This window comes from Enoplosus armatus, chromosome 6 (assembly GCF_043641665.1).
Source record: "Enoplosus armatus isolate fEnoArm2 chromosome 6, fEnoArm2.hap1, whole genome shotgun sequence".
NCBI classification, from domain to species: Eukaryota; Metazoa; Chordata; class Actinopteri; order Centrarchiformes; family Enoplosidae; genus Enoplosus; species Enoplosus armatus.
Genome location: NC_092185.1, coordinates 21,245,414 through 21,269,123, shown reverse-complemented (window position 1 = coordinate 21,269,123; position 23,710 = coordinate 21,245,414). Strand labels below are relative to the sequence as shown.

General features: G+C 41.7%; 2 protein-coding genes across 2 annotated transcripts; one reads left to right on the top strand and one right to left on the bottom strand.

The window, feature by feature from the left end:
- The first annotated feature begins 8,868 nt into the window (after positions 1-8,868).
- pllp (plasmolipin) lies at positions 8,869-15,159 on the top strand. Its single transcript, XM_070908130.1, has 4 exons — positions 8,869-9,033; positions 13,306-13,479; positions 14,190-14,306; positions 15,052-15,159. Exons 1-4 carry the CDS (start codon positions 8,869-8,871, stop codon positions 15,157-15,159), a joined length of 564 nt encoding a protein of 187 aa, XP_070764231.1.
- A 2,151-nt stretch (positions 15,160-17,310) lies between these two features.
- On the bottom strand, positions 17,311-21,068 carry arl2bp (ADP-ribosylation factor-like 2 binding protein). Its single transcript, XM_070908050.1, has 7 exons — positions 20,983-21,068; positions 20,568-20,637; positions 20,078-20,139; positions 18,719-18,825; positions 18,406-18,491; positions 17,949-18,045; positions 17,311-17,712 (listed from the first exon to the last, which is right to left on the bottom strand). Exons 1-7 carry the CDS (start codon positions 20,999-21,001, stop codon positions 17,614-17,616), a joined length of 540 nt encoding a protein of 179 aa, XP_070764151.1. The 5' UTR covers positions 21,002-21,068; the 3' UTR covers positions 17,311-17,613.
- Between the last annotated feature and the right edge of the window lie 2,642 nt (positions 21,069-23,710).

The window sequence follows — 23,710 nt, the reverse complement described above, 5'->3', positions numbered from 1 at the left end:
GAACCTGCAGGTGGAGGAAGCTGCAGGTTTGTGGCAGAGGTTGGATGTGGATGTTGACATCTTAGCTATCTACCAGAACCTGCAGGTGGAGGAGGCTGCAGGTTTGTGGCAGAGGTTGGATGTGGATTTTGACGTCTCAGCTATCTGCCAGAAATTGTAGGTGGAGGAAGCTGCTTCAATTTGCTGGCAGAATCTGGAGGTGGATATTTAGGCCACAGCTGTCTGCCACAATCTGTAGATGGAGGAGGCTGCAGGTTGCTGGCAGAAGTTGGAGGTGGATGTTGACAATTCAGCTGTCTGCCAGAATCTGCAGGTGGAGGAGGCTGCAGGTTGGTGGCAGAGGTTGAATGTGGAGGTTGAGCCCTCAGCTGTCTGGTTGAATATCCAGGTGGAGGATGCTACTTCAAATTGCTGGCATTAGCTGAAGGTATAGGTCAAGGCCTCAGCTGTCTGCCAGAATTTGTAGATGGAGGAGGCTGCATTTTGCTGGCAGAGGTTGGAGGTGGATATTTAGGCCACAGCTGTCTGCCACAATCTGGAGGTGGAGGAGGTTGCAGGATGCTGGCAGAGATTGGAGGTGGAGATTTAGGCCTCAGCTGTCTGCCCGAAACTGCAGGTGGAGGAAGCTGCAGGTTTGTGGCAGAGGTTGGATGTGGATGTTGACATCTTAGCTATCTGCCAGAATCTGCAGGTGGAGGAGGCTGTAGGTTGGTGGCAGAGGTTGGATGTGGATTTTGACGTCTCAGCTGTCTGCCAGAATCTGCAGGTGGAGGAAGCTGCAGGTTGGAGGCAGAGGATGAAGACAGAGGTTTAGCCCTCAGCTGTCTGCCAGAATCTGCAGGTGGAGGAAGCTGCAGGTTGCTGGCAGAGGTTGGAGGTGGGGGTTGAGGCCTCAGCTGTCTGCCAGAATCTGCAGGTGGAGGAAGCTTCAGGTTTGTGGCAGAGGTTGAATGTGGATGTTGACGTCTTAGCTGTCTGCCAGAACCTGCAGGTGGAGGAGGCTGCAGGTTGGTGGCAGAGGTTGGAGGTGGACGTTTAGGCCTCAGCTGCTTGTCAGAAACTACAGGTGGAGGAGGCTGCAGGATGTGGACAGTAACTGGACGTGGAGGATGACGCCTCAGCTGCCTACCAGATTCTGCAGCTGGAGGTGGTTGTAGATTGTTGGCAGAGGTTGGAGGTGGAGGTTGAGGCCCAACCTGTCTGCCAGAATTTGCAGGTGGAGGAGGCTGCATTTTGCTGGAAGAGGGTGTAGGTGGATGTTTAGGCCACAACTGTCTGCCACAATCTGAAAGTGGAGCAGGGTGCAGATTGCTGGCATAAGGTGAAGTTGTAGGCTGAGGCCCCAGCTGCCTGCCAGAAAGTGCAGGTGGAGGAAGCTGCAGGTTTGTGGCAGAGGTTGGAGGTGGATGTTGATTTCTTAGCTGTCTGCTAGAATCTGCAGGTGGATGAGGCTGCAGGTTGCTGGCAGAGGTTGGAGGTGGATGTAGACGCTTCAGCTGTCTGCCCGAAACTGCAGGTGGAGGAAGCTGCAGGTTGGTGACAGAGGTTGGAGGTGGAGGTTGAGGCCTCAGCTGTTTGCCAGAATCAGCAGGTGGAGGAAGTTTTCGGTCTCTGGCAGATTTTGCAGGTGGAGGTTGGAAGAGTTACAGGTGGACTAAGGCATATAGGTGGAGCTTTGGACTGCATGTGGAGGGTAGGGGCTGCTGAATGTGGCTTGAAGGTTGTAGGTGGAGCTTGTGTTTGCAGAGGTCTGCTGTCTGCAGGTGGAGGCTAGAGCAGCAGATGGCTGATGTAGTACGAAGGCAGAGTTTAGATGTGAAAGTGGATGGAGGAGACTGCAGGTGGAGCATGGAACATGTTTGTGTCCTGGCAGGTGGTTCAGGTGCTGGTGGAGGCTGCATTTACTGATACTTTGACTTGTGTGAATTATTAAGACGACTTCAAACTAATATTTACAGGTGGAGTTGATGTGATTCAACTATTATAAAGTCTTTCAGTGTTGGCAGCCAGCTGCCACATTCATGTTAGTTGGACTTCTTGGCTCTTTTATTTGGTGGCTGTCCGGGACTTGGTTCTCCCGAAGTGTCAACATCATAAAGGGGAGGATAGACTCCGACCCCGTATGACACGTCCACACGCACAGGTGTGTCTTGGTGCACTGATGACGTGATCGTGGGGCGATCCAGTCGCTCCCACAGCTTCTGCTTGACACGTCGGCCCAGCGCTAAACTGTACGGACGAACCCGGCCACTCTTGTATCTGCGAGGAGACGGAGATGAAATCATAATGCGATTAAAGAGCGTCTACATTGAAGTCTGAGGGAAGGATTTTGAAGTGATTTGACAAACGGGATGATGATCTGATGAAAAGAGCCTCAAACGTACCTCAGCATGTCGTCTACCACCTCATGGTAGACTTGCTGGTACTCTTCCACTGAGCGGTTGTGTATTCTCACAGGACCAGCAAGGTCGGTGGAGCTCAGCTGGTTAGTAGCACTGGAGGGCTGGGGACCGGGGGGCACATTTGAGACCACCGGGAGGTCAGCAGGAGGGGGCACGGAGCGCCGCTTCCTCTTCCGGGGAAGGTTTGCAGGAGCAGCAGGGTGCGGGGGCCTCGGGGTTAAATTCAGCACCTGGGGAAGGTCAGCAGCACACGAGAGGATGTCAGGCTCTGGAAAACTTCTGACTTACAACAAGGACTACTTTGTCAAAGACCCTTCACATATTCTGCCCATTAAAGTTTTTCTGCATGAAGAGTTTCACTTTGAGGACAATGAAAAATAACTTCAATTGTTTTGTAAAATAATTATTGAAAAGTGAATAAGTGAACTGTTTGGCGTTTTTAATGTTTCATGTTCACTAACCTGGTCCTTCCTGCAGCAGGGACACTTGCTGCAGGCTCCAGGCCTCCCTGCACCGTCTGCCTGGCGTGCAGAGACTCTCCTCCTCCTCCAGTAGACATGCTCTCTCAGGTGGACGGGCACATCACACTGCAACAACACACACACACACACACGTGTTAGAATGAGGCTCTACACCAACAGTAAGAGTGCCATTAAATAAAGCGGATTTCATTTCACCATTTCGTGCAAAAAAACTGAACTTTCCCTTTAGAAATGACTTTACTTTTAAAGAGCATAGAGGCCTGCCCACCTTTTCAACCACAGGGAGCTCTGTTGTTGCCCTTAAAACATTTCTCCCAACAAGGTAAACTAATTCAGCGAGGGGCCCCAGGGCCAAAATGAGCTGCCGGGCCCTTATTAACTCCTTATTAACTCCTCACACTTTCTGTTCAGCGTGTGCTGTTTTTCTGTGCTGGAATACTACGTGGCCCCAGACTTATTGTGTGGTATCATAATAATTTAGGAATATGCAACATGTAGATACAACACTGAAGGATGGAAGGTCACTAGATTTTGACACAGGGGGCCCCTCTTCAAGGCCGGGCCTGGAAGTCAGGTCACGAAGGGGGACCCACATTAAGGCCCCTACCATGTCACTCGGTATTGTTCTTTAATGCAAACCAGTATTTCACCATATAATTAATGAAAACGTGAAGTCACTTCTCTGCTGGGGATCATAAAGTTGCACAGTCGTACTTGTGACTTCACTTAAATTCACCACATCACCGTCTGTTTGATTGCAGACAGTGATCTATCTCATATGTATTTAATCAATAGAGAGCCTGTTGGCAAAACATCACTGAACTTGAGGCTTATGGAAGTCTCGACGGTAAAATACATAGAAAACACCGCAGACTTTCAAAGTGATCAAATCTCACATTTTCCATGATGGAAGTTTGCCGCGTCGCTCTCTCGTCGGTTTCAGTGAGTGTTTAGTTCTTGTCAGGACGAGAGAAAACCTCAGCAGAAGCGCTAACTTTAAAAGAAACCGTCGAGTGAAACTCTGCGAAAAACTTTTCTTGACCGTTGGAGATTTTGTTTGCTTTTAAATGATGATCATGTAGACATGATGCACCGGGAGACAACACATAGCAACCATGGAATCCTCGGAGTCCAAGTGTTTACAGTCACATCTCACCTCTGTGATCTCAACTTTCATCCGGTCCACCTGCAGAACACCTGAGATCGGGTCCACGTCTGACTATGAAGACATGTCCCGCTGTGACTGCGTCCTCTGTCTCATTGTCTGCTTCAGTCTTTGCATGAACAGCTGCTGCATACAGCGACTGTATCTGTGCAGGCCTTCGCGACATGTTGACATAGGAACTTAACTGTGAGCTCATTTATTAAAAGCTGTTCGCAGAGCAGTTTTCATTTTCACTCTTTCATCTATATTTATATATTATTATCTCCACACACAGGACAACGTCTGGACGTCAGGCTTTTCTTCCACGTCTCAACACCGACACGAGTCCATAAACATTACAGGGAGCGCAAAAGTCCATTTGTGATCAGTTAAAGACTTTTTACATTGGAATTTGCCTCCTTCTCTTTCCCCTTCAATGTCGCATCTATTTTCAGTCAAATATCTATTAAAACGTCCGTCAGAACTGAGTGAAACATTGAGGAGACAGAATCTGTCACATCTCAGATGAACGAGTTGTTGTCAACGCGCTGTGCGCATTTTACGCACTCTGAAATCTTTCTTCACGGCGACAGGATCAGTCAGGATGTAACTGTAACTGACCTTCAGGGTTTTTTTTGCTGTTACACACATATTCCAGGTTTATCCAGTCAAACATCTGGAACATGGAAGCGTCCTCGGGTCGAGTCCAGCCCCTTCAGAGATCTGACAGGCTGAAGGACGTGAAGGGAGCCGCCAAGAAATAGACCCCTGTAATTACTGGACAACTGAGTTTCCTGGATGTGAGAGGAGGAGCTGATCTGTTTGTATGGAAATGTAAAAGAATGGGACCTGATGAAAACAAAATATACAAGGTCACTGCCAAAATGTGTGTGTGTGTGTGTGTGTGTGTGTGTGTGTGTGTGTGTCCACAAAGGAATACTGGACAGTGTTCATTTAATTACCATAAAGCATTTTGCCTAGATGTTATTTTTTCTTTTTGTTTATGCTCCTTCTCTGTACCATTTCATTTCTTGTATTTCTTACTTGACTGAACGGCCAAATTCAAGATGGTTCCTTCTGTCTTCGTCCCCTTCCCCTGGTCCAAATCACAGCTGGTTTTTAGCTCCTGATTATTCAATGAAATGACACATTCTGCGATATTCTTTATGCGTACTTGTTGAAAAGTATCTGATTACACAAAATCTGTTGCTGTATGTTTTGTTACTTCATTACTTGTTTGTTTCCCAGTCCTCTTTTAGTCAAAATATGATCGGAAGAAGCTCCAGTTTGTTCATCTTATCTAATCCTAATATTTGTGCATTTGTGCAGCAATTCAAGCTGATATGAAACATGTGTACAGTATGCTTTCAATAAAGATTATGATCACAAGCATTCATTACTAATATTACCATTGAGGTCTGAGCTGTATATATATAAATATATTGACATTTCTTTGAGCTTATGGGTGCTTTCATGGGCCCCCTAGAAAACAAAATCCTGTATTTCTACACCGCCTGACCTCTTGGATTAAGTCAGGTGGGTAAACTACATTTATATGCATTAACCCTCCTTGTTCATGTCTGTGACATATTCTACAGACGTAGACATTGAAACTGTAGTGAAAGGTGTAATGTTGCTATGATGTCCAACATGATTATGAACAATACCCAATTTATATAGCGTATTATTATGAACATCTTATTCATATTAGTTATACAAGCTATGCATACCTTCACTATACTGATTCACTCGTTACTTTTTGCATTAATTTTTTGCTAAAATAAAACACAAATGTCAAGAATGTATTATACTTACTTAATGAATGTATTGGCAGTGATGAAGACCTGTGTGACTCCCTTGTGGCCACTGACTGCACTCTGACTTTTGTTTGGTGATAAAACATTTGACACAGTATGTTTACAAGACTAGTGTAAAGAAATATGAATATGTCTTGCCTTCATCATTTTTCTCATTATATAGATACATATGTTGCTCATAGTGTCAAGTTAGTTTAATCTAATGGGGCTTTTAAATGTTTTTAATCATTTAAAAACACTTTGTACAGTCTACTCCTCTTTTATTTCAACCGTTCACAAATGTAATCCCAACACACGTTGACAACACTTCACAATTACAGTCTTTCTCGACCGCTGTTGTTCCAGGTAAAGACACTTCAAATGGTCCCATCCACAAAACCTTGACTTAGCTCTGGATATAGTTTCCTGGAGGAGAGATGGATAATATACACATTAATTTGCCGTCAAACTAGGCTTGATCATTTCTAAAATTAATTAGAAAGTTGGTCAGTCAGTAAGTTAAAATGCAAAAACTAATTAGCAGCATGTGACTTACCTCAGCTTCTTCATGCTGCTCTTTGGGGGACATGCCATGCAGGTCACACAGGCTGGACTTCACCATGATTAGCACCTGACCCAGGAACTGTTTGAACGTGCCTTTGGGAACACCACTGGTTGACCAGCTGATTTTTGGCCGAGATAATATGAAACAAAACCAATTAAAGGAATGAAAATGTGATTGTGTCATATGATTATGTCATCTGTTTTGAACTTTACTGATTGGTTGTGGCCGTCAGTTTACACTAGCATCATTATAAGTCAGGTAATCAGTTAATTCCCAATAAATTAAAAAATAAAGCAACCTGGTGCTAATATTCATTGAATTATTATGGGTGGAGCTGCATTTTAATGTCAGGCAGACGGATGAAAAAGCTTCTACATTAAAAGACTGAGTGAAAGATTTTGAAGTGATTTGACAAACGTGATGATGATCTGAGTAAAAGAGTCTTGAGTTTTGACACAAACATACCTCAGGTTCAGGCCTCAGCTGTGTTTAAGAACATGCAGGTGGAGGAAACAGCAAGATGCGGGAAGAAGTTGGAGGTGGTGGATAAAGCTTAAGCTATCTGCCAGAAGCTGCAGGTGGATGAGGGTCAAGGTTGGTGACAGAGGTTGGAGGTGGACTTAAGGCTTCAGCAAAAAATTTTGACTTAGCTAAACTCACTTTTTTTTTTGCTTTCTTTTGCTGACAAAACTTCATTGTGTTGCTTTTTTGGGTTGACTCAACTTAAATATGACCAACTTCATTTTTGTGCGGTCACTCTGATGTCCTTCCTCTAATGTCCTTGCGACGATTCAGTTGAATTTTTACACAATTTTTGCATGTCACTCAGCTTAATATTTCAATTTTTTTTAAGATGACTGCTTACTTCAGACTTCAGACTTCAAACATGTCTCTCTGGCTCCCTCTGCTGGTGTGTCAGCCGTAGTGGCACAAACACCTTCCTACAGCTGGAATCAGTTGTTGTCAACAATAAGTTGTTTTCTGAATGCAACACTCACAACTCACGAAAATAAACACACATATCAGACCTAAAAACCTAAAGTAATCTTTGTTTCCATAATAAGGGAAAGTCAGTATTTGTCTTTTCCAGTCAGTTTGATATATATATATATATATATATATATATATATATATATATAAGTCGCTGCATTCAGGTCGAATCCCACTTCTGACAGAAACCTTTTCCACTGTGTCTCAAGTATCTATATCCAGTCTGTGTCTGTGGGTGTACGCATAGTTACCTCACATTGTGTTTACGACATGTTTTACGCATACAACATCGACTGCTACACACATAGACTGTACCATAACTTTGTTGTCCATCATAGAGGAAATTACATTTTGACTGCAGAATCAACAATGATTAGGTACCTCCATAAAGACAGAAACATAATAAGCTTAAAATGAAAATAGGGCATCAAAAGTCAGCATCCATTTATTGCTCTATATTATTGTTATTATGGTAACAACAATGGCAACATTTTTCCTGGTTGTTCCTATTTTTGTTTGTATGTTACATATTAAGTGTTTAAATGGGGTGTTATGATGGGGTGAATGATTTATTACACTTATCTTCGATTTTATATTTATTTTGGACTTTCAGTGTTTGAAATGAGATGAAACAACAACATTAGTGCTTCAAAGTTTCCACCAGTTTCAAATTTACACCACCAGCACACAAAACTCTTCCTCCCTGACGGTTTGGACCAGTTACTTGAGGGATCTTGCTTTTTGAGTTAAACATTTACAGCATCTTATCAGGCCATTTCAGGTGTCATTTATTAAACGTAAACATAACCCCCTTTTCTTATCAAGATACATGTGAAGGACAGGTATGCACATACAAAAACATCCACTCCAAGAGGAGGGCGTCACAGAGACCATATTCCTTCTGTTTTGTTATTTTTTCTCCCTCCTCCCAGTTTTCAAACACATTAATGAGTCACTCAGGTCAGAGGCCTCCGAGAGCCATGTGGGAGGAGACAGTAAAAGAGGGAGAGACCAAAGCAGATAGAGAGAGCATGACAAAACACTCGGGGCGTGTGTGTGTGTGTGTGTGTGTGTGTGTGTGTATGTGTGTGTGGGAAAGAGAAAGAGAGAGAGAGAGACTCACACACCATCACCATTAGACACCTGTCAGAGCAGGTGGAGAGAGTGACTGCTGGATATCTGAACCTGGAGGTTTCACTGGAGGGATCCTCTTCAACTCTTTGGACTGTTTTTTCTTTTCTTTTTAATCATCAGGACTTTGTACATGTTTTGTTTTATTTAATGCTTGTGTTTTGGACATAACTGAACTTTAACTTGAAGATTCGCTGCTGCCACCAGTGGATATAGTCAATGGTTACTCAATCCCAACATTCAGGTATCTGTTGAGGAGTGAGAACTATTGGAGGAGAAAAATCTTCATCACAAACGTTTACTCTGAGACTGAATCCCATCCTTAAAGGAGTTTGTTGTTGGTGCGGCTGTTTCTGAGATGGCAGACTTCCCGTCCAAGGTTACCACAGAGACCAGCTCCCCCAACTCCCAAAACTCTCAGCAGGGGGGCAACAGCCTCCGGGGGCTGGCTGCTAACGTCACCACTATGGTGGACATGTCCTTTATCCGAAGCATCCCGGCCATCCTCATGATGGCTGAAATAGTATGTAACAGCTGTATTTACTGTTCTACTCTGTTCAGTAGGCCAAACTGTTCTGCTCTTTTCTCTTCTGTTCTGTTTCCGTCGGGCAAATTATGACAGAAACCATTCGTGGATTCATTTACAGATTATTAAAGGATAAGGCTGGCGATAGATAATCCATATTTTCTTATTGTCAACATGAAAATACAAAACCCAACAATGCATTAGTCCAAAAAAAAAAAAAAAATGGGTCAAATACATTTTATATACATTTTTTAGAAAGGCTAAATAATTTCCTGAAACCGTTGGGCACTCTAGTTTTTAGTAAACGTTACTCAAACAGAAGTAAATGGTGCATTTGTCAGGGACTCGTTTCAGCTGCAAATGAATACACATTTGGTTCTCTAGAGAGTATTTACAGCAGCAGGACGGTGTATAAAATACACTGCAGTTCCCATGTTGAGCATAATGAAGGAACATGTCACCCAGTGCAACAGTGTGGCTTGCTGATGTGTTTTACATCGTTTTTAGACAGTAAAGGAGCTCTATGGCGCAGAGGAATGAGCTATATCAGGCTTTGGGTATACAGGCAATACTTTATAGGATCAATTCATTGTTGGTTTTGTTCTTTTCATGGTCTTTGTTGGCAGTAAAACACCATATAAAATGTAGAAGTTGTTGTAGAAGGTGTGTTCTGATTGTGTACTAATAGCATCAAAAATGAACTAAAAACTTGTCATGTTTTATGTAACTATATTATATGTTTTTATATAACAGCAGCACCAGTATGTGAAAGTTGAAGTGGATGAACTGTGGGTAATTTAGGATCAGTAATAAGGCAAGTTTGCTAAACATAAAACCCATTATATTCATTATAGAGGACGAGTTAAAGGCAAACCATAAGATGTGATAAACTGTCCACATTGCAGTCAACATTGCTGCAGCTTTAGATAAAGATATTTGTATCGCTCCACTCTTTAGCTGCTGAATTTGAATGCGTGTGAACAAGCTTCAGTTTGTGCACCAGAAATGCCACTGAGTATCTATCAACAAGACTGTCACCGGCCCAAGCTGTTTTGCTTGGCAGTGCGCACCAGTTGGGAACCGGCATAGAGCTGAGAGCTGAAAGGTGTTTGATGGTGAGAAGCAGCAGGACAGGTTTGTTGTGTTTGCTCTAATACTTGGTTGTAAGATTAAATGGAGTAGAGAGACAATCAGGATAACAGTACTGGCCTTCAGCTCAAACTCAATTCCCACTCCGGTTTTTAATGGATTTAGCACTGAGCTCTGTCCACACAGAGGACATGTGACTGGCTGCAGGAGATCTTTGTCCCCTTAAGGCCCCGTCCCCTCCTGTCACACCCCTCTGACCATCCCATGATTACACTGGAACCTATAGCTTAGTCTTCAAGGACAGAGGAACAATGTCCATTCTGTATATGACCTGACTGTTAACCATTTGTCGCCTCTCTATGCGTTGAGTTGCAAGCTTCTTTATTGGTTTGTGATGGTATTTTGTAGTAGGGCCAGTCAGGTAGTAGTCAGCAGAAGTGTACTTTTATTGTATTGAAAAGGTTTACTAACCCTGGTGAAGTCTCAACATTTCCCTTGCAAATTACGAGTACAGAGCCCAAATATTCAAGAAAATCAACAGAAACCATAGCGTATGATGAGTGTTTCTGGTAGTATGTGTACGGGTAAACAGGCTTTCCTTACAAGTTGCTCCAGTGAGAATAAACCAGGAATACTAAACTAACTTGGCAGAAAATCTTCATCATGCCCGGACGTAAGGTACCCATGCTGCAGCCCTGTCTACACAGCTTCATTTAGCTTCATCTAGCGTTAGACGATTGTTACTTGGCTAATGTGAGCTAACTTATTGTTTGTTGCTGCAGTGACAGATGGGATTGTTAGGCTTGCAATGTTTAAATGGCTTTCAATGGAGTCATGATGTCCAAAGGTTACTAAACTGTGAACACAATAGTAAAATAGAGTAAGTTTAAAGCAGGTGTTAAGACTAAAAAGAACAGCCATAAACTGTGTCTGTCTGCCGTTTGATGGTACTTTTGGGGCTTTTAGAGCTTTTTTTAGAGAAACAGCACTGGTGGGAGCAATGAGATTGAATTAAAATGGTGAAGTTGTGGGCCATGAAATCAAAACAATGAGCTAAAGGGCAACAAAATGCTTCGTAGAGCTGAGGGGACCTGCAGAGTTGGGGGATAATGCTCTGTTGGTTTCACCTTTACATTACACAGGGCCTGTTGATCCATTGTTAATATTAAAACACTGACTAGAGCAGCTTTAAAGCAAAACTCTACCAGCAGTTACTTTTACTTTTGTGTTAAAACCATTGAAATGTGACTCCTGCAGTCAGTGTGTCCCATACAGCCTGTGGTGCTTTGCACACAGTAGAGGCTGTAGATGAACCATGCAGCATCTCCACAAAGGTTCTCAAGTCGGCTCATTTTAGTTTCAATTTGACGTCCAGCATTAAAAATGTCACACTTTCGTCGAGCAAAGTCTCGTCCAGAATGAGGGAGAGGACTTGTTTCACTTGGTTTGACTTTTCATACTCAGCTACTTAGAGATAGCCCTGGGCAGGTTTCAGTGAAACTGGATAAATATTTAAATGACAGCACCATTTTCATAATCACACAATAATAGCTTAGTAAATTAAACTTTATAGTAAGTATAGTTTTCCGCCACCTGGTAGCAACAAAACCAGTGACGGCAAAGACAGAAACATACTGTACATACAGCATCTAACTCCAGGGTATTTTAGTCGTTTGCAGCAGTAAGATGAAATAGGTGTGTAGTTGTACAACTATAAAACAAACAGTCTCTACTTTTGAATCTCAGTGAGAGTTGGTGTGACACAGTTTCCCACAGCTACCCTTTTATTTAAAAGGATTTGTTTGTTTTTGTGGCCTTTAAGCCTGATCCTCAGAGAACAGACCTTTACTGGATTTCCAGTTGCCTCTGTGTGTGTGTGTGTGTGTGTGTGTGTGTGTGTGTGTGTGTGTGTGTGTGTGTGTGTGTGTGTGTGTGTGTGTGTTTGCCATGCCTGCATTTAAAACAGAGTTGAGAATAAAGTGAGATGTTCACAAGAAGGATTATTGATATAAAAATCTTTAAATGTCACCTTATATAACATGAAGAATGGGACTGAGCCTCTACTTAGTTGCATGTTGCAGACTGTGTGTGTGTGTGTGTGTGTGTGTGTGTGTGTGTGTGTGTATGGCAACATAATTTTCCATCTTCCCTATGCATACTTCCTCTGCAATATTAATAAATAACTTGCTCCATGCATGCTGGACCGTGATGTAGAGTGCATCGTTTAACCATTAGATACTCAAACATGGGAACACCCACATCCGTTATACTGAGACTGTTTTGTCTATAATTACCACTCGATGACAAAGTAATCAAAGGTGGGAAATTTAAGTTTCATTTAAGTTCCTCCCGCACTAGTAATTGTCTCATCCCTTGGTGCCCTGGCAGTGTATTGATATCAAACATGTAATGGATATGAACAAAGTTAGACAACAAACGTGACTCCAGCTGTGGATCGTAGCAACATTCTACAGTTTGAGTCAGGAAGTTAATGTTATCTGCTGCTCATCTGGTTCAGAACAGAGGTCTTTGTTAAGATAGGTGCCTTGTAAAGGGCAACATAAGAGTGCCCACTGTGTGTGTGTGTGTGTGTGTGTGTGAGTGTGTGCGTGTGTGTGTATCAGGTGTGTAAAAAGTGAAACATGATCTCTGCATACATAATAGACTGTCCTTTCATGTCCTTTCTCATGGGACAGAAGCAGAGAGACACAGAGGCAAAGAGAGGAGCCTTGTGTGGTTTCAGTCTCAGTTTTAAAGAGCCCACATGGCGAATTTTAGGCTTCGATTTGAGACCTAAACGTAGATGTAACATGTATTCACGTTGCCCTCAGGGTGAATTGTAATAACTTTGGTGATCCCTTAACTTTTCATCATGCCAACATTTCACTTCTGTGCAATACCTACAAAACTAATGACATTCCCATCAGCCTCAGTGGTACTTTATGTTTAGTGCTAATTAGCACTAAAAGCAAATGTTAGCATGCTAACACGCCAAGCTAAGATGGTAAACATGGTAAACATTATGCCTGCTATTATATTTGAATATTTAAAAATGTCTTTTTTTCCATATATCAACACGATTGTTTGTTTACTTTCAGCACCTTTAAGTCGCTGCCCCACTTCATCTCTCTCTTCTTCTTCGTTGGTCTGTCTTCTTCTCTCTCTCTCCCTCCTCTGTAGCTTCTGGGGCTCCTCCAGTGGGCGTTGATAGCCAGCGCCCCCTACACGTTGCTGCCAGCGTATGGCTGGGTGATGTTCGTGGCCGTCACCCTGTGGATCCTCACCACCATCCTCTTCTTCATGATCCTGTTTGGCGCGCAGCAAAAACTCACCGCTGTCCCCTGGCCCCTGACGGTGAGGGGGGACGAGGAGAATAGGAGGGAAGGGAAGGGAACGGGAAACGTGGAATGAAAGAAAGGTTTTGAGACTTGTTTTGCTCGCAGTAGAAACAGCTTTCAGTCTACACAACCAGAACAGTGAGGGAGAGAGCTTTCTCAGATGACCTGAAATAATAAATATCAGTCATGAAGTGTTTCATGCTGTTCTGGAATGGCTGTTTAGTCCAAGGTATGCAGAAACTAAATGTAAAATCACGAAAGCTGTTCTAATTTTGCCAGAAAATATTTTTTTCAGGGCCTTACTGAGTCTCTCTGTGCAGCTGATATTAGTTGTATCTAGGTGCAGACTGCTGTCTCCTAGGCAAGATCGTAGGGCATTTAGTCATTAAATGCACTGATGATTGTTTATGGTGCATAAACACTAAACACTAAAGAATGCAACAGGGTTTAAATTGAAGTGTTACTGTCGAGGTTCAAGTTGACAGTGACAGTGAAGTAGGTTATGAAATGAGAATGCCAGGGCAGTGGTTCAAAGGTGGAAGACACCAAAACAAGGAGATGAGGAGGCAAGATTTAGAAAAGCTGGCAAGGGAAAAAGATGACAGAGAAAAGGTGAGCAAGAGTGCAACAGAAAGGTGGGGGGGGGGGCAATTAACAAAAGGGGACACCAGGACAGACAGGAGAATCTCTGAGGAAATGTGGCTAATGTTTCTCCTCTTGTGCAAGGTGATGGTGTATCACAGCGCAGCCACGGTCCTCTATCTGACCGCCTTCCTGGCCAACGCAGCATCAGTGCGGCCCTACTACTACACCTATTTCTACGGACATATGGCAGCCGCCGCCGTAAGACGCCTGACACCACAGACACTGACTAAAATACAAAGAAATGCTTATATATGCGAAGTCACCCTCTGATAACAAATTCCTGTGAGGAGGAATAGTACTTCAAAAAAGTCCAGGCCTGGAGAGCCTCAGTCAGCCAACGTTTGAACACTGGGCCCATTTTGTATGTTCTCCCTCCCTCCTTCCCTCTTAATGCCATCACTGTTTGGCTAGGTGTGACTCTGATAGCATGCATGTTTACTTGTCAAGTAAACACACCCGAAGCTTGAGGATGTGAGAGAGGAGATGAAGGGTGAGGCTCTCTAATGATTCACATGGCTGGGTAGCATGTCATGTGTTTTCTTAAGTCCAGTTACCTTTGTCCCACGGCTGCACCTCCCCCCAGCTGTTCAAAGGAGTCAATGTTCAATGCACACACACACACACACACACACACACACACACACACACACACACACACAGCCTTGGCCCCTGTCCTGCCACAAACTCTTATCACTTGCATTTTACTGCCTCTTTTATTTCCACACCAGTCAAGATACATTAGCATTTACCAGGAATAATGACAGATTATGAGTTGTTAAAGCCATTAAATCACATTTATCTTTTATTTCTGTCAGCTGTTGAAGATTTCAGACCTTTGTTTTGCTACCTGAAGTCATTAAAGAGGTGTAATTGTCTCTCCTCTCTCCTCTTCACTTCCTGGCGATGCCTCTCTGTCTCTCCGTCTGTCTGTCTGTCTGTTCAGTTCTTTGGTGCTGTGGTGACCGTGGCCTACGGTGCCAGTGCTTTCTTCTCCTATTTGGACTGGAAGGGAGACGGAGGAAACGCTGCCACCAGCACGGTGCCGACCTAGGACTCAAACCTGTGAAGCTGACCCGGGGAAAAGACTCCTCATGTTTTCTTTCCCTCAAGATGCTGTAGTTATTTTATTTAACTGTCAACAGTGTCACTTGACTTTTACTGCCGACTCTGGTAACCCAAATCCTGACCTTAGCTTAACCCCAGTATTAACAATAAGATCAAACCTAGATATCAATACGTTACTTTTCAGTCAAACTAAATTGCAAGTAAAAACAAATACTTTTACCTTTCCATTATGAATCTTGCCAAGAGTTAGAGAGATGGATACCGCTCTCATGTCTCATAAATATGAAGCTACTGCCAGCAGCCAGTTAGCTTAGCTTAGCATGAAGACACAAGGGGGGACCAACTAACCTGGCTCTGTCCAATGGTCACAAAATCCCCTTACCAGTACCTCAAAAGTATAAAAGTAGTAAAGTACCTCACTAAGTAACATGTATAAAAAAAACGTTGCTGTTTTATGGGGAGTTATGAGCCAGACAAATGTAATTTCTTGGCCAGGAGGAGATTTTGTTACCTTTGGACATAACCATTCCAACTGTTTCCCCGTTTCCAGTCTGCTAAGCTAAGCTAGTCCTCAACTCGGCAAGAAAGCATATAAGCGCATTTCCCAAAATGTCAAACTAGCCCTTTAAAGTGAGGTCACTGAAGTATGGAAAAAATGACACACAAAAAAGAAAGAGATTTGAACTGCAGAGTATATGCAGCTATTTGTTCATATTCTGAATAACACACTCTGCCCCTCTATCAAATCTTGATAATAAATGAAAATTGTAAAATATATGATTTTTATATATACTGTGGGATCCATTTTGATGAAAATATCAAGTCTAAACTGCTCTAAAGTTGTCCTTCACATTGATGCAAAGATCAGATTTGCACCATAAAATGTTTTCGTCCCTGCGTGAATGTGGGGTTTGAGAGGGAGCAAGACGAGATCGAACACCCCAGTTGCGAGAACTTAACTCCACACTCGACAGCCTGACCCAAGACATTTCTTATAGTGTGGAGCTAAAGCTGTGTCACCTATCAAGGAGAAACACGACGAAACAGAATGATTGAAGGTTTAGTATTTTTTGTTTACAGAGTGTTGGCTAGGCTGGTGAGTACTACAGTGATGAGCCTGTACCATGTCATAACCGGCTTCACTTCTGTGTTAGCTGTCTGTGATGCTCACGTCAGGTTTCAATAACCTGACATGGCAGTGCAGATGGTGTGTAGTGTCTGTGTCCTGCAGCAATCCATTATGATTTCCTCTCCTGAATATCCAGGCTCACATAGAAACTCCAAATTCCACGTAGACCCAGCCAAAGCACAGATAATGAAAAGTTTTACTCAAAGATTTACTCAAGTATGTTATAAAGACGCAGCTTTTCTGCAGGACATTAATGACTCCTTTAATGATTCAAATATTCTTCCACTATATGACTCATAGAGCTGTGGAAAGGTGTGTACCATATTTCTTTGATTTATATGATACAGTGCTCAACTCCTGTTGTATGTGCCTTTATGAAATATGCCTTTTTGTATCAAGAATATGAACACTAGTGAAAGCCCGTGCTGGGTTCAACCATGCACTTGTTCAAATAAAGCAATTGGTGATTTCAATGTGAGGCTTTTACCTGTTTATTTGAAAATAGCTTTTTACTAACAAATGTGACATCAAAAGTATTTCACCAGTGACATAAATATACTTTTACAATTACAGCTGTCATGTTAAGACAAGTAGAAAACATTTTGACATCGTACTCAAAACTATACTGAAGATCTTCTTTCTATTTGCAGACACACGCACATGCACTCACACACACAATCACTATATACATTTAAAAAATCACTTTCACAGGCACAAAACTCAATTTAGTTTTCAAACTCACCAAATAATTTAAAACTTCCAGAAACATATATTAGTTCTGCAATATTCCTTTCTTATGAAAAAACATTCATAGTCAAAGAGAGCAGATTCAAACATTCAATCACATCAATGGTTTCCCCTGCGAACTAGGGGACCATAAGAACCAGTTCAGGATGACCTGAAACAGACAAGTCCAGTACCAGCACCAGAGTCTGGGGTTCCTTCTACCCAACCAGGCAGAACTAATGAAAGCCAAATCTGAATAAGAGAATGATTGTAAAATCAGGATTAGGCCTCTCCTTCAAATTCCAGTTAAACTTTAACCACAAAGAGGCTCTTAAACACACATACCATCCAACCCACCACATAACACACAGAGGAATGCATATATGAATTTTCTGTTAGCAGCCATTTGTGCACAGACTTCAGATTTATGTGGAGTGTATCCTGCAGCTCATCATCAGAGTACAAAACTCACAAAAACCACTGACCACAAGCTGACAACTTTTTGAAGGCCCACTGACAAAATGTTTACATCAACATATAGAGGAGGAGGCATTTCTTGTGTTTGACGTTGTGTATGTGTGAGTGTCACTGAGATTCAGTGGAGCCTGTGCGTTTGGAGCCTACGGGGATCAGAGATGTAACCACCAGTCCTTGACTCAGGTCCAGACCTCGGCCCTCTATATCCTGGAAACACACACATTCATACAGCTGGTGTTAAAGCAAAGTATTACAAACAGGAGTCCTAACAAATTGTTTTTGACCAATTAATGCACAGAAATAAGTAAAGATTCAAATATGGCTTAGAAACTTACTAAAGAGACCTGTTTACACTTATGGAATATGCCAGCAACTGTTAATATGCCTACTGGAAATCTTCTAGAATCCTAATGTGATGAATTTAAAAATGAAAAGGGGCTCACAGCTCTGTATGCCAGAAACATCTCCTTGAAGGCCATGAAGTCAGTGTACGTCAGTAGCATGTCAAAGATGTCACCTGGCACCTCCTCTTTGTGTTGCCTGCAGATGGAAGAGAGACATACGATGAGAAGCACTTCACATTTTCAATATACTTTTGTGCCACCTAGTGGCCTGCTGCAAAATAATATTTCTTAGGACCAACAGGTGCATCAAACAAATTGCTGCATGAGCTGACTGGTTGCTTTCAATTCAATTCAATTCAATTTTGTGTATATACCGCCAAATCTAAACTAAAGTAATCTCATGACACTTTACAAATAGAGCAGGTCTAGAGCGTACTCTTTATAATGTTATTACATTTCAATAACATCAATTGAATTAAAGTGGCTGAGTTGTTGTATGAGGAAAAGAAGCCAGAATAAAATGGCTTCAGGGGAGCATTGTGATGTTGCATCTTACATGAGCAGCTCTATGAAAGTGTTCATGTTGAAGCCGGGGATCCTCTCCATCAGCTGCTGTTCCAGGTGTTTCTCCAGCAGGTCAACCTAGACAACAGCCATGAGTGTTATCATGAATATGGTCTTAGTTTACCTACCTGACTATTACAGAAGTTCAGCAAAAACTCATAATCTTTGATAGAGATGCGGGTTGAAATTATAGACGAGGTGATATTACTGAAGGCAACTGTATATTAGACTTAATTGTATGCCATATTCCTTGAGGACAGGTGTGGGATTTTCATTGGACTACAGCAAGATGCCCAGCAACTCACATATTCATTGAAGATGGGTGTGTAGCTGAGCTTGTTCTCGTCAGAGTCATCAAACTCCAGGTAGTGTTTGTCCAAGAAGCCCTTCTGAAGCTGCTGGAACTCCTCCTCTAAAAGAAAAGTAAGATTTCTATGTCTTGGGCTAGCTGAGCATACTGGCCTTTTAAAAATTGTTTTGTCTCTGTTCACTTTTCTGTCCTACATTTTTGACTCTGCTCAATAAATGTATCATAGTTTTTCAAATATTGGCCTCTCAGATGTATTTTTCTAAATAGTGTTTTCCCTACAGTAATTCACTTAAAGAGGAGGTATTATGCTCATTTCCAGCTCTATATCTTTAATCTGGACTCAGTTCACCTTCTGTCTGACACAAGCAGTTTGAACTCCTGTCTCTTCAAGGCCCGCCTCCCTAAAAGCCCACTTTCTTCTGATTGGCCAGCTACCTGCAGCCCACAAGGGGCAGGGAGACACCTCTGTCTCACTCTCTCTCAGCTGGCACTCTGCAAAGAGCTTGCATCTCTTCATACTCGAGCCACTGTGGTCGACTGCATGACAGCAACACTAACGTAACTTGGAAAATAGAGATATGGGGCACTGAATTTGATGAACTTACTGTTTATGAGACCACAAATGAGAAGTAGGTTGGAAAAACACTAGATGCTGCTGGAGCTGAGTGTTTCTGAGGACTGGGCCTCACTGATTACTGTACAAAAACACGCAACTTTATTCACTGATTTTGGTGAAACTCGATTATTTTATGGAGAAAATGTTTCTGATTTTCCCTCTTAGCTGCCGTTAGCTCAGTCCGCTCTGAGCACCAGGGGAGTGTTGGAGTCTACACCGACTGAGCGGGTGGATTCTTTGTGGGCGTGCTGTCACTGCTGTGCACTGAGTAGATGAGCATCTGAGGAAATCCGGGATGTGTTTCGCAATAGGTCTCACGGAAGGGTTAGGGTTGGACGTAAAAGCATAATAGCTCCTCTTTAAATTGGTCTTTTTATATAGTTTGTGTTTCTTTCTTAATTCCTTTTGTTTGTCCTATGTAAATCACTTTGTATTGCCTTGTCGATCTCTCACAGAACAAGACAAGACTGACTGAATTGGTTGAAGCACTTTAAGAACCTCAGAACCCAATTTATTTATATAATATCTCTCAAAAGTCAGAGGCCTTCATTGTCAGGAAAAAAGCAACTTTTCTCACAGACTATTTTCAGTGGCTCTATCCATTCATTTTCTAAGCACAAAGACTGGTGAGATGTGTTTTGCTACAGAAGACAATGACAGCCACTTCTTACTGTCAGGTTGCTGTAAGTAACTACAATACAGCATTGAAAAAAACAATGGTTTCATCACTAATCCTACCCATGATGATGTCCTCTATGCAGCCAATAACAGCATCAAAAGCAGCGTCTGCAGCTGAGGAACTGGAGGGAAAAAAACAAGAGATAAAGATAATTTTGCCATTGTGTATATTTTATATTTGCACTAAAATATGACTTAGTATTATCAAATACTTTGTACTGCAACTACTGTACAACTAAGTTCTATGTTATCTTAAACAAGCCTTCCATGGCCACATCGGACATTTCATTATTTATCCATTCAATTTAAAGCACCTGGTCTCATAAAGCAAAACACTATATTTACACAGCTCTAAATAGAAATAGAATACTGTATCAGCTATTGAAGATACTTTTGAAAAAAAGACTTGAATTGCATTTTGAATTGAAATTTGCTCAAGTCTTGTGACTTGACTTGGACCCTACAGTAATCGAGATATGACTTCCAGACTTAACAAAGACTCGATTTGGGCTTCGGTCAAAGGCCTCAAAAGCAGCTCTGGACAACCCACCTGGAAACAGCAAAGTTTTCTTCGTCCATGTCAACCATTTCTACTATGTTCTCTCCACAGCTCAGGACATCTGGAGAATAAGGGGAGGCAACATGCGGAATGTTTTGGTAAAATTAGCTGCTAGCCTATATAAAACAGCTAACTGGAAAAGCCATATTTTACAACAAACACAATATTGACGTTCAACCACAAAGCTTCCTATCAGGCCTAACTAGGTTAGTTTTGGTCTTAACAATAACGTTAGTTAGCTATGCTAGCTGATAGTCTAAAATGTTAGCTAACGTTAGCTAAAACACATGTAACGGTAGCGTTGAATTGTCATTAGCTATATTTCGTATTTTTCTGACCTAAAAGTATTAATTTATACCATCCTTAAGCTGCGTTCATGTTAGTTACATTAATTTAATTTACTTACTTCGTTCTTGGATGTCCATGTTATTTAAATAAATCGTTAACTTGGATGGTAAATAGCGAACGTAATGTTGTTACCAAGGAAACGGCCACACGTGTGCGCCCTTAGGTCCTGTCCGGTAGAACAACAAGATCTGTGCAGGTTGGTTCCTACCTGAGAACATATCGGTGGGATTAGAAAAATGAGAAAAACGTCGTAGACCAATTCATTTTTACTGACTTTACGGAGGCAACGCTTTGCTTCCAGGATCTCTCAAAGTCACCTTGCTTCCTGTACTGGTGTTTCACCCAAACTGAAGTAAATAATCGACTTATTACCTTTACTGTCATTCTTCATTAACAGTCTAAGGACTGGGACCAACTTGGTTGTGATCCACTGTTGTTTTTAAGAATGAATGTCTGTGTAGATTCATCTATTATTAAGATCAACATTTTTCGTTTCGTTTCGTTTTTACTCACACATGTTAAGATGTTTCTGTAAAAACAAGTGGAGAGCCAGTGCTAAATAATGATAAAATTATATCACTCGTGTCTTGGAGGCAAAATGAGATTTGAGATGTAAATAAACACAACATACAAAACAAAAAAAAATCACATGAACATACATTTATTACAAATATCACAATCCAGGAAACAATTCTTCAATCAATCACATCTTTGGGAACTCTGGGGCAAAATTCCTTTATAGATGTTTTAAATACAACTCACAACTTATTCTTTACAATCCTGAACTTCATCTCCAACCGTAGAGACAACTGTATAATATCTCTGCCCTGCATGTATAAGGTGCTCCAGGAAATATAAGGTGGCAAACAGTGACCAGTCTTTTGTCATACTGAGAGATGCACGTAATCTTTTTGAAATCATTACAGTATAGTCTGAATGATTTATCAGACCCAGTCCATGCAATTTGGTGGAGTAGTAGCTCTTTCATAAACAATTTGACCAAATTAAAGTCAAAATTATTAATTGGGATAATTTGAAATGTCAGATTGTTTTTAATTGCACAAATATAATTTTTCTTGAATCACAATCTCTCATATGTTCATTTCGTCACCTGTTTCCAAATTACAAATGTCAGTCAACCCAGAGATGCTTCAAGTAAAGGATGGACAGAAAGACACACAGAAACATGAGGCTCTTGTAAAGACAGTGGGAGAAAGATGGAGAAATGGCAAAATGAGAGCAGAGAGATGTGCCGTTATATAAAGCACAGAGAGGGAAACCCCATTTTACTCAGTCTGAACCAGTCACCTGGAAGATACACGACCAATCTGACAAACTTGTTTCAACAAGATCAATTCTATATGCAAGAAATCCCACTAAGAGTGCTGTGATTCATAGCAAGTGAAACATAAGTACACATTTTCTTCTGTAATCAAGCCCACGCTCTTTAGGGCATGTCACTGTGCTGTGGGAAGTTTCTTTGCTAATTTATGTTAAGTATTTCACTGCCAAATCAGACAACATCTTAAGAATGACGCTGGGATGTTCAGTCAACATACTGATATTAAAAACGATTCATTTAAACAATTTACTGATCGGCCAATACAACACTGTCAATCAACAAAACCTGTTGTACCTCTGAACCAAGTTTCTACATCAGTGTTCACCAACATTTAGAACACAAAATTAAATCACATCTTGTGGATTGAAAATAGTCTTAATACAGACGCATTTGTTTGTCCTCACAAACAAAAATTAAGACATATTTAGTTATGCTGCTCCTCAAATGAGTCTGACTCATGGTGGAGCTGCATTACAAGTTGTTGCCAAATTGTTAGCACCAATCAGGCAATCCAATAAAAATTCAGAAGGTGGAAATTCAATTGTCTACTTCTTCCCTCACTGGCTCTTCAAACATATGGCCGAGACAGAGGAAATATCAACATCTGAGCAAAGACAATAAAGCACAAAAAGCAGCAAGGTCAGCCGTGCTGAAAATCAATTGGTTCTACTGCAGATTCAAGTATTTCGTTTTTTTACTGGTTGTTAAATAAAAAGTATGTAATTAACGTTCTCTGTCGTGTGACAGCTGATTTGATTTTTAAGATTTAGTTTTGTAAACCGAATCATACAACTGAACTCTAGGAATACTTCTGCAATTTTTAAGACCAAAATCTGATATTTTACCAAAAGGTGTCTTTTTCCTGATGGCAAACCAAGCCAGAGGGCGACCAATCAGTACAAACAGTGAAGCTGACCACAGGATAGGAGTTGGTACGACTTGAGAAAAGACAATGAAAATGCTACCTCGAGAACATCATAATTCGCATATGTTTACCCAAAAACATGAAAGTGAGATACATGTATCTGTATCTGTACCATGGTTTTAATACTGTACTTAAAGGCTGTGTTCTTTTCTGCCACCCAGCCCTTTCAGATCTGCAGACGTGTGCATTACGGTGATGGGATTAAATAGTAGTAGCCTCTGGGCTGAAAGCGCAGTGGGATCCTCACATCATAGAAAGGATGTCTGACAACCTCTACGCAGGGGCTTGCAGATGAGAGGTTGGTTCTGTTTGTAATCTGGTTAAATTGTTTCTGCTTTTTGTCTGAAAAACACACTGTTAGTTGAAAGTTGATGATTCTTGGCCCAGCTTCTGCAGTGAGTTGTCAGAAGGATACAAAAGAGGAGATGTAGGTAAATGAGGGAAAGCTCCCGGGATCCAGCTGTGGTTTAAATTCCCCTCCTCTCGTCTCCTCTTTTTCTGCTCTCCACCTCTCCATCG

Bases quoted from the DNA above. Each gene is read 5' to 3' on its own strand.
- pllp (XM_070908130.1), top strand. From the start codon at position 8,869: ATGGCAGACTTCCCGTCCAAGGTTACCACAGAGACCAGCTCCCCCAAC. The intron at 9,034-13,305 runs GTATGTAACAGC...CCTCCTCTGTAG, and splicing joins TCCTCATGATGGCTGAAATA to CTTCTGGGGCTCCTCCAGTG. The intron at 14,307-15,051 runs GTAAGACGCCTG...CTGTCTGTTCAG, and splicing joins GACATATGGCAGCCGCCGCC to TTCTTTGGTGCTGTGGTGAC.
- arl2bp (XM_070908050.1), bottom strand. The intron at 18,826-20,077 runs GTAGGATTAGTG...CTTTTCTTTTAG, and splicing joins CATAGAGGACATCATCATGG to AGGAGGAGTTCCAGCAGCTT. The intron at 17,713-17,948 runs GTGAGCCCCTTT...GTGTGTTTCCAG, and splicing joins TGTTTCTGGCATACAGAGCT to GATATAGAGGGCCGAGGTCT.